General features: G+C 40.0%; 1 protein-coding gene across 1 annotated transcript in view; it reads right to left on the bottom strand.

Moving 5' to 3' along the window:
* Positions 1-350: 350 nt before the first annotated feature.
* LOC105443099 (mucin-2-like) overlaps positions 351-13,761 on the bottom strand; it is a 62,644-nt gene continuing 49,233 nt past the window's right edge. The window contains exons 40-54 of the mRNA XM_030990896.1: positions 13,175-13,387; positions 11,856-11,879; positions 11,423-11,527; positions 10,226-10,666; positions 8,255-8,467; positions 7,429-7,869; positions 6,859-7,071; positions 5,297-5,320; positions 4,865-4,969; positions 3,666-4,106; positions 3,096-3,308; positions 2,270-2,710; positions 1,700-1,912; positions 874-1,314; positions 351-514 (exon numbers count right to left, since the gene is read on the bottom strand). Of these exons, the coding sequence (XP_030846756.1) occupies positions 351-514; positions 874-1,314; positions 1,700-1,912; positions 2,270-2,710; positions 3,096-3,308; positions 3,666-4,106; positions 4,865-4,969; positions 5,297-5,320; positions 6,859-7,071; positions 7,429-7,869; positions 8,255-8,467; positions 10,226-10,666; positions 11,423-11,527; positions 11,856-11,879; positions 13,175-13,387 (3,692 nt within the window). The remainder of the gene's footprint in view (positions 515-873; positions 1,315-1,699; positions 1,913-2,269; positions 2,711-3,095; positions 3,309-3,665; positions 4,107-4,864; positions 4,970-5,296; positions 5,321-6,858; positions 7,072-7,428; positions 7,870-8,254; positions 8,468-10,225; positions 10,667-11,422; positions 11,528-11,855; positions 11,880-13,174; positions 13,388-13,761) is intronic.

Genomic DNA, 13,761 nt, shown 5'->3' on the forward strand with positions numbered 1-13,761 from the left:
ATCCCGCATTTCCCTTTGCAGAACACAACATGTTCTATATTGTAATCACCAAACAGAACGAGGCACAACAAGCACGAATAATCAAGCATGTTATAAACAGCTCCATCTGAATTTCTGAAAAATGTTATCTCTGTGTGGCCAATGCTACATCATATATTCTAAAATGTACACTTCCTCCTGCATTTAGATACCTCAATGATAATACCATTATAAGCCAAGTTAACAAGGTGAAGCATTTTTGGTACATGTTTTTTATACTCTGGGAATATAAAGTAATTATTTGGAGGTGAAAATGATTAATACCTGGAGTTGTTGTTGCCACTCTAGTAGTTGTTTCAGTGGTGGTGACTTCAGGTGTCGTTGTCGTGACGGTGGTTGTCTCTTCGACAGCTGTGGTACTTCCTGTTGTCATGACTGCAGTCGTCATTTCTGTCGTGGTAGTGGTAGCCGGCGTTGTAGTGGTTGCTGGTGTGGTGGTGGTAGCAACACTCGTGGTCACCACTGTAGTTATGGTCTCTGTTTACACACATTTAAAAGAACAGGCAGAAATGATCTATTGTGCATATACCAGAAAATGAAATGCTTTGATCCGTGTCTTGTGTTAAAAAGAATCCATATTTAAACCAAGGTTAAGTTCATTCTGCTGCGATTTGTGTACATCTAGAAAGTAAACAGGATAATAGTATCAACTTTCATTTTCATTGTTTCCTTCTAACGAGTAACATGCATTGTTTACCTGTTATACATGGCAAGAATCACAGGGGCTTGCTTTACCTGGTACAGGACTCGAAGGAATATGTGGGATATGATGCTGCCCATGTGGCCTATTAACATACGGAAACCATTTTTGTTTAGAAAGTAAGTTATATTCACCTGTCTCGATGCATCCATCAAATCGGACGACAACGTCTACTGAAGAAGCGTTTTGAGGGACAACGTCGGGCACGGAAAAGACCAAAGCATCCACGGGTTCTTCTCCGAGTGGCCCAAGTCTAAACATTCCGGTGGTTGGCCCACTTGAATTAATTTCACCAATGTCTTGAGCTGTCGTTCCGTTTGAAAAAGTGACGCTGTCGAGACGAATCATCATGGGCGGACTTCCTGTTATTGCATCGTCAACACTCAGGATGACGGCTGTCACTCTGGTCAGGACCTTGTATCCAACATCACTACTTCCGAATCGAACGGTGATTGACGATGTCCCACTGGAAAGTGTGACAGTTTGTTCTGGAGTAACGTTAGCCATGTCGGATGTCTGGAGTGTTATCACTGGATCCGGCTTACTATCATCATTCAGGTTTTCAGCGCAATCACCTGACACGAAATCAAATGTCACACAAAAGAAAAGAGACACACAGCAATTAGACACAGAGGGGTGCTGTAAAGTTGTTGTATTATCCCGCATTTCCCTTTGCAGAACACAACATGTTCTATATTGTAATCACCAAACAGAACGAGGCACAACAAGCACGAATAATCAAGCATGTTATAAACAGCTCCATCTGAATTTCTGAAAAATGTTATCTCTGTGTGGCCAATGCTACATCATATATTCTAAAATGTACACTTCCTCCTGCATTTAGATACCTCAATGATAATACCATTATAAGCCAAGTTAACAAGGTGAAGCATTTTTGGTACATGTTTTTTATACTCTGGGAATATAAAGTAATTATTTGGAGGTGAAAATGATTAATACCTGGAGTTGTTGTTGCCACTCTAGTAGTTGTTTCAGTGGTGGTGACTTCAGGTGTCGTTGTCGTGACGGTGGTTGTCTCTTCGACAGCTGTGGTACTTCCTGTTGTCATGACTGCAGTCGTCATTTCTGTCGTGGTAGTGGTAGCCGGCGTTGTAGTGGTTGCTGGTGTGGTGGTGGTAGCAACACTCGTGGTCACCACTGTAGTTATGGTCTCTGTTTACACACATTTAAAAGAACAGGCAGAAATGATCTATTGTGCATATACCAGAAAATGAAATGCTTTGATCCGTGTCTTGTGTTAAAAAGAATCCATATTTAAACCAAGGTTAAGTTCATTCTGCTGCGATTTGTGTACATCTAGAAAGTAAACAGGATAATAGTATCAACTTTCATTTTCATTGTTTCCTTCTAACGAGTAACATGCATTGTTTACCTGTTATACATGGCAAGAATCACAGGGGCTTGCTTTACCTGGTACAGGACTCGAAGGAATATGTGGGATATGATGCTGCCCATGTGGCCTATTAACATACGGAAACCATTTTTGTTTAGAAAGTAAGTTATATTCACCTGTCTCGATGCATCCATCAAATCGGACGACAACGTCTACTGAAGAAGCGTTTTGAGGGACAACGTCGGGCACGGAAAAGACCAAAGCATCCACGGGTTCTTCTCCGAGTGGCCCAAGTCTAAACATTCCGGTGGTTGGCCCACTTGAATTAATTTCACCAATGTCTTGAGCTGTCGTTCCGTTTGAAAAAGTGACGCTGTCGAGACGAATCATCATGGGCGGACTTCCTGTTATTGCATCGTCAACACTCAGGATGACGGCTGTCACTCTGGTCAGGACCTTGTATCCAACATCACTACTTCCGAATCGAACGGTGATTGACGATGTCCCACTGGAAAGTGTGACAGTTTGTTCTGGAGTAACGTTAGCCATGTCGGATGTCTGGAGTGTTATCACTGGATCCGGCTTACTATCATCATTCAGGTTTTCCGCGCAATCACCTGACACGAAATCAAATGTCACACAAAAGAAAAGAGACACACAGCAATTAGACACAGAGGGTTGCTGTAAATTTGTTGCATTATCCAGCTTTTCCCTTTGCAGAACACAACATGTACTATATTGTAATCACCAAACAGAACAAGGCACAACAAGCACGAATAATCAAGCATGTTATAAACAGCTCCATCTGAATTTCTGAAAAATGTTATCTCTGTGTGGCCAATGCTACATCATACTTTCTAAACTGTACACTTCCTTCTGCATTTAGATACCTCAATGATAATACCATTTTAAGCCAAGTTAACAAGGTGAAGTATTTTTGGTACATGTTTTTTATACTCTGGGAATATAAAGTAATTATTTGGAGGTGAAAAGGATAAATACCTGGAGTTGTTGTTGCCACTCTAGTAGTTGTTTCAGTGGTGGTGACTTCAGGAGTCGTTGTCGTGACGGCGGTTGTCTCTTCGACAGCTGTGGTACTTCCTGTTGTCATGACTGCAGTCGTCATTTCTGTCGTGGTAGTTGTAGCCGGCGTTGTAGTGGTTGCTGGTGTGGTGGTGGTAGCAACACTCGTGGTCACCACTGTAGTTATGGTCTCTGTATACACACATTTAAAAGAACAGGCAGAAATGATCTATTGTGCATATACCAGAAAATGAAATGCTTTGATCCGTGTCTTGTGTTAAAAAGAATCCATATTTAAACCAAGGTTAAGTTCATTCTGCTGCGATTTGTGTACATCTAGAAAGTAAACAGGATAATAGTATCAACTTTCATTCTCATTGTTTCCTTCTAACGAGTAACATGCATTGTTTACCTGCTATACATGGCAAGAATCACAGGGGCTTGCTTTACCTGGTACAGGACTCGAAGGAATATTTGGGATATGATGCTGCCCATGTGGCCTATTAACATACGGAAACCATTTTTGTTTAGAAAGTAAGTTATATTCACCTGTCTCGATGCATCCATCAAATCGGACGACAACGTCTACTGAAGAAGCGTTTTGAGGGACAACGTCGGGCACGGAAAAGACCAAAGCATCCACGGGTTCTTCTCCGAGTGCCCCAAGTCTAAACATTCCGGTGGTTGGCCCACTTGAATTAATTTCACCAATGTCTTGAGCTGTCGTTCCATTTGAAAAAGTGATGCTGTCGAGACGAATCATCATGGGCGGACTTCCTGTTATTGCATCGTCAACACTCAGGATGATGGCTGTTACTCTGGTCAGAACCTTGTATCCAGCATCACTACTTCCGAATCGAACGGTGATTGACGATGTCCCACTGGAAAGTGTGACAGTTTGATCTGGAGTAACGTTAGCCATGTCGGATGTCTGGAGTGTTATGACTGGATCCGGCTTACTATCATCATTCAGGTTTTCCGCGCAATCACCTGACACGATATCAAATGTCACACAAAAGAAAAGAGACACACAGCAATTAGGCACAGTGGGGCGCTGTAAAGTTTTTGCATTATTCTGCATATCTTTTTGCAGAATACAACATGTGCTATATTGTAATCAACAAGCAGAATAGAGCAATGGCAGAATGTGATTAACTTACAGAACCATTCGCCCTTCGTGTTTTTTACGATTTCATTCGGGTCATTTTGCGATGGCTTTACAGATCGTTACGAGTAAATAGCAGCACTTTACGTTTAATTACGAGTACTTTACGAATATATACGTATACTGTACGTATTCTTAAGTATTGTTTACGATTTAGGGAAAGGTATAAAACATGCAAAGTCTGAAGAACACGTAACTAACTCGTAACTTTTCGTAACAACACGTAAATAGGTCGTAGCTCAGACGTAAAAGCTTTGATGAATTGTCATATTCTGTAATATACTTGTAACGATACGTAAAGAGCTAGTAAAATGCCCGTTAGTTGCTCGTAGTTATCCGTGAGAACACGTATTAAAATCGTAACATTTTGACGTAAGTACGATGTAATAAATCGTAATAAACCGTAAATAGCTCTTAATAACTTGTTGCAATCTTAAATCGGTTGTACAAGTGGGCAAATTGTAATAATCCGTGAAAAATATGTGAATTTGTGCGATCAGTAAGGACTCGTAAGACAAATCCGTGTATGTGAAGGGGGTATTATGGGCAAAAATTTAGTATAAACAAAATTCCAAAATCCTACCAGGCGTTGTTTGGCCAGAAGTAGTTGTAGACAGGGTGGTAGTCTCACTGCTTGATGTGGTGGGCGTAGTCACAGCTGATGTTCGGGTCCTCTGTGTGGTAGTATCTGTGACATGAGGGCAGCAATAATTGGACAAAAAGATTCAAAGAAAAGCCAAGGGAGGCAGGTGATTTTTCTAAGCGAATTCTAATGTAGAATAACTTTGAATAATGAACAAATATTGATTGTTCATTTGCATGTATACATGCTTTAAATATTTGAGAGACTGTTGTATGATTTCTGGTTTCAAAGTGATATAGGTCTACATTAGTTTCAAGCGCCTATATAAAAGTTCCATATCCAGTCTAAGGTAATCCAGCTGAGAGTTGCTATTACTTTGTAAAGCAATTCGAAATTAGATTGTATAGACAAAATATCGACATTTGTACTTACCCGTGTCACCCCTATCGGTTGGTTCTGTTGAATGAGAAAGGACAGTAATGGTTTTTGTTAAGGTAATTTATCAATTTGAAATGATGTTCAACAAAAATGAGGGATTGTTCATAGACATTCCAAGTTTGGCACTACTTTCACTTCCCTTGAAGAAGAGGGAAGGGTAAAAGAGAGTTATCTGTTTTAGTGTAGTACCTACAAGAAATTAAATATAAAATTTAAATCTTTGTTACGTTTTGAACATCTCCCTTGTAGCACGAGGAAAGATGTTGAAACAGAGTGTACACTCTGGAAAAGGAACGAATGGGAATTTGGTGGTATAGTGATTTGTTTTTGTATCTGCCAATCCAAGGTTTGGAGGTTGAATCCCAGTCTGACATTAAAATCCTTTTGCAGGACGTTAATCCATTTTTTGCCACACTCCAGTCAGGTGTTATCAGTTACACAATATGCTAGAGCACTGTATATTTGGTATCTCGGCCATGATGAGGGTACTGATGCTGGATCCTCAAGACAAGTGTTCTTTTAGAGGAAAAACACCTGTAGTATGAATGCTATTTATTATTATAATTATTAATATCGTAATTAGTATTGCATTGAAGCCCTTAGTCGTGCCTTTTATTATTCAACGTATGTATATATATATACCTATTCTCCTTCTTCTTCTTTCAAACTTTCATTCTTCTTAAGTGCTTATATATGAGCCTTATGTAGGTCCATTCATCTTCTCTGTTCTGTTCAAATTTCCCATGCATATTTTATAGCATATCATCGTGGTTACTGAGTTCTTTCTTTTCTACTAAATTATTCCTGCATGAACGTTCAGGCGCCATTTTGTCCGTTTGAGCTCTGTTTTCTCGCCTTTATATCTGCCTGCCTACCTCCACTATGCTAGATACTACAGACTTGTAATAAATTGCTCTAGATATTCCAGGAGTTGCTTTTTTCCAACTGTGATGGATAACCTGCTCTTCAAGATAACAGTTCAACCGGGCATGGTTGCTCAGTCGTTATAGCGCCCGCCTCATGAACGGGAGGTCGTGGGTTCACACCCCGGCCGAGTCATACCAAAGACTTATAACAATGGGACCTTCTGCCTTCTAGCTAGGCACTCAGCATATTAGATTGGAGAAGGGTAGTAATAACATATTATGTTATGCAGGGCCCGCTGCAAGAACAGTTTCATAACTGAAGTTGCTACCCTGGGTAAATAAAAGTTATTATTATTACTCTAAAATCAAAACCGTAATTGAGCCTCGCACAATGTATTCAACTTCTTGAAATAGTAATCCCGAAATACGAACAATCGCCATAACTTTCTCATATCAATTTCTTTATTTCTAAGTTTTTCACAATATATTTTTTTCTTGAAACTCTGCAACGCCTTAACCTATTTTTAGGCACGAATAAATTACACGTTGCGAAACCCATACACCTTTTTTTGGAAGTAGATACTTCAAGATTATACCCTTTACAGCAAAATATACCGGTGTGATCCCCTTGTAAATGTTCTTACACTAGAAGTTTGAAGTGCTTATTCGGGTTTGAAAAAATATAAATACCTGGAGTTGTTGTTGTCATTGTGGTAGTTGATTCAGTGGTGGTGACTTCAGGTGTCGTTGTCGTTACGGTGGTTGTCTCTTCGACAGCTGTGGTACTTCCTGTTGTAATGACTGCAGTCGTCATTTCTGTCGTGGTAGTGGTAGCCGGCGTTGTAGTGGTTGCTGGTGTGGTGGTGGTAGCAACACTCGAGGTCACCACTGTAGTTATGGTCTCTGTATACACACATTTGGAAGAACAAGCAGAAATGATCTATTGTGCAAATACCAGAAAATGAAATACTTTGATCCGTGTCTTGTGTTAAAAAGAATCCATATTTAAACCAAGGTTAAGTTTATTCTGCTGCAATTTGTGTACATCTAGAAAGTAAACAGGATAATAGTATCAACTTTCATTCTCATCGTTTCCTTCTAACGAGTAACATGCATTGTTTACCTGCTATACATGGCAATAATATCAGGGGCTTGCTTTACCTGGTACAGGACTCGAAGGAATATGCGGGATATGATGCTGCCCATGTGGCCTATTAACATACGGAAACCATTTTTGTTTAGAAAGTAAGTTATATTCACCTGTCTCGATGCATCCATCAAATCGGACGACAACGTCTACTGAAGAAGCGTCTTGAGGGACAACGTCGGGCACGGAAAAGACCAAAGCATCCACGGGTTCTTCTCCGAGTGCCCCAAGTCTAAACATTCCGGTGGTTGGCCCACTTGAATTAATTTCACCAATGTCTTGAGCTGTCGTTCCGTTTGAAAAAGTGACGCTGTCGAGACGAATCACCATGGGCGGACTTCCTGTTGTTGCATCGTCAACACTCAGGATGACGGCTGTCACTCTGGTCAGGACCTTGTATCCAGCATCACTACTTCCGAATCGAACGGTGATTGACGATGTCCCACTGGAAAGTGTGACAGTTTGATCTGGAGTAACGTTAGCCATGTCGGATGTCTGGAGTGTTATCACTGGATCCGGCTTACTATCATCATTCAGGTTTTCCGCGCAATCACCTGACACGAAATCAAATGTCACACAAAAGAAAAGAGACACACAACAATTAGACACAGAGGGTTGCTGTAAAGTTGTTGCATTATCCCGCATTTCTCTTTGCAGAACACAACATGTACTATATTGTAATCACCAAACAGAACAAGGCACAACAAGCACGAATAATCAAGCATGTTATAAACAGCTCCATCTGAATTTCTGAAAAATGTTATCTCTGTGTGGCCAATGCTACATCATACTTTCTAAAGTGTACACTTCCTTCTGCATTTAGATACCTCAATGATAATACCATTTTAAGCCAAGTTAACAAGGTGAAGTATTTTTGGTACATGTTTTTTATACTCTGCGAATATAAAGTGATTATTTGGAGGTGAAAAGGATAAATACCTGGAGTTGTTGTTGCCAATCTAGTAGTTGTTTCAGTGGTGGTGACTTCAGGTGTCGTTGTCGTGACGGTGGTTGTCTCTTCGACAGCTGTGGTACTTCCTGTTGTCATGACTGCAGTCGTCATTTCTGCCGTGGTAGTGGTAGCCGGCGTTGTAGTGGTTGCTGGTGTGGTTGTGGTAGCAACACTCGTGGTCACCACTGTAGTTATGGTCTCTGTATACACACATTTAAAAGAACAAGCAGAAATGATCTATTGTGCAAATACCAGAAAATGAAATACTTTGATCCGTGTCTTGTGTTAAAAAGAATCCATATTTAAACCAAGGCTAAGTTCATTCTGCTGCAATTTGTGTACATCTAGAAAGTAAACAGGATAATAGTATCAACTTTCATTCTCATCGTTTCCTTCTAACGAGTAGCATGCATTGTTTACCTGCTATACATGGCAATAATATCAGGGGCTTGCTTTACCTGGTACAGGACTCGAAGGAATATACGGGATATGATGCTGCCCATGTGGCCTATTAACATACGGAAACCATTTTTGTTTAGAAAGTAAGTTATATTCACCTGTCTCGATGCATCCATCAAATCGGACGACAACATCTACTGAAGAAGCGTTTTGAGGGACAATGTCGGGCACGGAAAATACCAAAGCATCCACGGGTTCTTCTCCGAGTGCCCCAAGTCTAAACATTCCGGTGGTTGGCCCACTTGAATTAATTTCACCAATGTCTTGAGCTGTCGTTCCGTTTGAAAAAGTGACGCTGTCGAGACGAATCATCATGGGCGGACTTCCTGTTGTTGCATCGTCAACACTGAGGATGACGGCTGTCACTCTGGTCAGGACCTTGTATCCAGCATCACTACTTCCGAATCGAACGGTGATTGACGATGTCCCACTGGAAAGTGTGACAGTTTGATCTGGAGTAACGTTAGCCATGTCGGATGTCTGGAGTGTTATCACTGGATCCGGCTTACTATCATCATTCAGGTTTTCCGCGCAATCACCTGACACGAAATCAAATGTCACACAAAAGAAAAGAGACACACAACAATTAGACACAGAGGGTTGCTGTAAAGTTGTTGCATTATCCCGCATTTCTCTTTGCAGAACACAACATGTACTATATTGTAATCACCAAACAGAACAAGGCACAACAAGCACGAATAATCAAGCATGTTATAAACAGCTCCATCTGAATTTCTGAAAAATGTTATCTCTGTGTGGCCAATGCTACATCATACTTTCTAAACTGTACACTTCCTTCTGCATTTAGAAACCTCAATGATAATACCATTTTAAGCCAAGTTAACAAGGTGAAGTATTTTTGGTACATGTTTGTTATACTCTGGGAATATAAAGTGATTATTTGGAGGTGAAAAGGATAAATACCTGGAGTTGTTGTTGCCAATCTAGTAGTTGTTTCAGTGGTGGTGACTTCAGGTGTAGTTGTCGTGACGGTGGTTGTCTCTTCGACAGCTGTGGTACTTCCTGTTGTCATGACTGCAGTCGTCATTTCTGTCGTGGTAGTGGTAGCCGGCGTTGTAGTGGTTGCTGGTGTGGTGGTGGTAGCAACACTCGTGGTCACCACTGTAGTTATGATTTCTGTATACACACATTTGGAAGAACAAGCATAAATGATCTATTGTGCATATACCAGAAAATGAAATGCTTTGATCCGTGTCCTTGTGTTAAAAAGAATCCATATTTAAACCAAGGTTAAGTTTATTTTGCTGCGATTTGTGTACATCTAGAAAGTAAACAGGATAACAATATCAACTTTCATTCTCATTGTTTCCTTCTAACGAGTATTACATGCATTGTTAACCTGCTATACATGGCAAGAATCACAGGGGCTTGCTTTTCCTGCTACAGGACTCGAACGAATATGCGTGATATGATGCTGCCCATGTGGCCTATTTACATACGGAAACCATTTTGTTTTATAGAAAGAAAGTTACGCTCACCTGTCTCGATGCATCCATCAAATCGGACGACAACGTCTACTGAAGAAGCGTTTTGAGGGACAATGTCGGGCACGGAAAAGACCAAAGCATCCACGGGTTCTTCTCCGAGTGCCCCAAGTCTAAACATTCCGGTGGTTGGCCCACTTGAATTAACTTCACCAATGTCTTGAGCTGTCGTTCCGTTTGAAAAGGTGACGCTGTCGAGACGAATCATCATGGGCGGACCTCCCGTTGTTGCATCGTCAACACTCAGGATGACGGCTGTCACTCTGGTCAGGACCTTGTATCCAGCATCACTACTTCCGAATCGAACGGTGATTGACGATGTCCCACTGGAAAGTGTGACAGTTTGATCTGGAGTAACGTTAGCCATGTCGGATGTCTGGAGTGTTATCACTGGATCCGGCTTACTATCATCATTCAGGTTTTCCGCGCAATCACCTGACACGATATCAAATGTCACACAAAAGAAAAGAGACACACAGCAATTAGGCACAGTGGGGCGCTGTAAAGTTGTTGCATTATCCCACATTTCCGTTTGCAGAATTCAACATGTGCTATATTGTAATCAACAAGCAGAATAGAGCAATGGTAGAATGTGATTAACTTACAGAACCATTCGCCCTTCGTGTTTTTTACGATTTCATTCGGGTCATTTTGCGATGGCTTTACAGATCGTTACGAGTTAATAGCAGCACTTTACGTTTAATTACGAGTACTTTACGAATATATACGTATACTGTACGTATTCTTAAGTATTGTTTACGATTTAGGGAAAAGTATAAAACATGCAAAGTCTGAAGGACACGTAACCAACTCGAAACTATTGTAACAACACGTAAATAGGTCGTAGCTCAGACGTAAAGGCTTTGATGAATTGTAATATTCCGTAATATACTCGTAACGATCCGTAACAAGCTAGTAAAATGCCCGTTAGTTGCTCGTAGTTATCCGTGACAACACGTATTAAATCGTAACATTTTGACGTAAGTACGATGTAATAAATCGTAATAAACCGTAAATAGCTCTCAATAACTCGTTGCAATCTTAAATCGGTTGTAAAAGTGGGCAAATTGTAATAATCCATGAAAAATATGAGTATTTGTGCGATCAGTAAGGACTCGTAAGGCAAATCCGTGTATGTGAAGGGGGTATTATGGGCAAAAATTTAGTATAAACAAAATTCCAAAATCCTACCAGGCGTTGTTTGGCCAGAAGTAGTTGTAGATAGGGTGGTAGTCTCACTGCTTGATGTGGTGGGCGTAGTCACAGCTGATGTTCGGGTCCTCTGTGTGGTAGTATCTGTGACATGAGGGCAGCAATAATTGGACAAAAAGATTCGAAGAAAAGCCAAGGGAGGCAGGTGATTTTTCTAAGCGAATTCTAATGTAGAATAACTTTGAATAATGAACAAAATTTTGATTGTTCATTTGCATGTACACATGCTTTAAATATTTGAGAGACTGTTGTATGATTTCTGGTTTCAAAGTGATATAGGCCTACATTAGTTTCAAGCGCCTATATAAAAGTTCCATATCCAGTCTAAGGTAATCCAGCTGAGAGTTGCTATTACTTTGTAAAGCAATTCGAAACTAGATTGTATAGACAAAATAACGACATTTGTACTTACCCGTGTCACCCCTATCGGTTGGTTCTGTTGAATGAGACAGGAGAGTAATTGTTATTGTTAAGGTAATTTATCAATTTGAAATGATGTTCAACAAAAATGAGGATCGTTCATAGATAATCCAAGTTTGGCACTACTTTCACTTCCCTTGAAGAAGAGGGAAGGGTAAAAGAGAGTTATCTGTTTTAGTGTAGTACCTACAAGAAATTAAATATAAAATTTAAATCTTTGTTACGTTTTGAACATCTCCCTTGTAGCACGAGGAAAGATGTTGAAACAGAGTGTACACTCTGGAAAAGGAACGAATGGGAATTTGGTGGTATAGTGATTTGTTTTTGTATCTGTCAATCCAAGGTTTGGAGGTTGAATCCCAGTCTGACATTAAAATCCTTTTGCAGGACGTTAATCCATTTTTTGCCACACTCCAGTCAGGTGTTATCAGTTACACAATATGCTAGAGCACTGTATATTTGGCATCTCGGCCATGATGAGGGTACTGATGCTGGATCCTCAAGCCAAGTGTTCTTTTTGAGGAAAAACACCTGTAGTATGAATGCTATTTATTATTATAATTATTAATATCGTAATTAGTATTGCATTGAAGCCCTTAGTCGTGCCTTTTATTATTCAACGTATGTATATATATACCTATTCTCCTTCTTCTTCTTTCAAACTTTCATTCTTCTTAAGTGCTTATATATGAGCCTTATCTAGGTCCATTTATCTTCTCTGTTCTGTTCAAATTTCCCATGCATATTTTATAGCATATCATCATGGTTACTGAGTTCTTTCTTTTCTACTAAATTATTCCTGCATGAACGTTCAGGCACCATTTTGTCCGTTTGAGCTCTGTTTTCTCGCCTTCATATCTGCCTGCCTACCTCCACTATGCTAGATACTACAGACTTGTAACAAATTGCTCTAGATATTCCAGGAGTTGCTTTTTTCCAACTGTAATGGATAACCCGCTCTTCAAGATAACATTTCAATACTCTAAAATCAAAACCGTAATTGAGCCTTGCACAATGTATTGAACTTCTTGAAATAGTAATCACGGAATACGAACAATCGCTATTCCTTACTCATATCAATTCCTTTATTTCTAAGTTTTTCACCATATATTTTTTTCTTGAAACTCTGCAACGCCTTAACCTATTTTTAGGCACGAATAAATTACACGTTGCGAACCCCATACACCTTTTTTTGGAAGTAGATACTTCAAGATTATACCCTTTACAGCAAAATATACCGGTGTGATCCCCTTGTAAATGTTCTACACTAGTAGTTTGAAGTCCTTATTCGGATTTGGAAAATATAAATACCTGGAGTTGTTGTTGTCATTGTGGTAGTTGATTCAGTGGTGGTGACTTCAGGTGTCGTTGTCGTGACGGTGGTTGTCTCTTCGACAGCTGTGGTACTTCCTGTTGTCATGACTGCAGTCGTCATTTCTGTCGTGGTAGTGGTAGCCGGTGTTGTAGTGGTTGCTGGTGTGGTGGTGGTAGCAACACTCGTGGTCACTACTGTAGTTATGGTCTCTGTATAAAAACATTTGGAAGAACAAGCAGAAATGATCTATTGTGCATATACCATGAAATGAAATGCTTTGATCCGTGTCTTGTTTTAAAAAGAATCCATATTTAAACCATTCATTCATTCATTCTGCTGCGATTTTTGTACATCTAGAAAGTAAACAGGATAATAGTATCAACTTTCTTTCTCATTGTTTCCTTCTAACGAGTAACATGCATTGTTTCCTTCTAACGGGTAACATGCATTGTTTACCTGATATACATGGCAATGATCACTGGAGCTTGCTTTACCTGGTACAGGACTTAAAGGAATATGCGGGATATGATGCTGCCCATGTGGCCTATTAACATACGGAAACCAATTTTTGTTAAGAAAGTAA

Source organism: Strongylocentrotus purpuratus, unplaced genomic scaffold, assembly GCF_000002235.5.
Source record: "Strongylocentrotus purpuratus isolate Spur 01 unplaced genomic scaffold, Spur_5.0 spur5_scaffold_19, whole genome shotgun sequence".
Taxonomy (NCBI): Eukaryota; Metazoa; Echinodermata; class Echinoidea; order Camarodonta; family Strongylocentrotidae; genus Strongylocentrotus; species Strongylocentrotus purpuratus.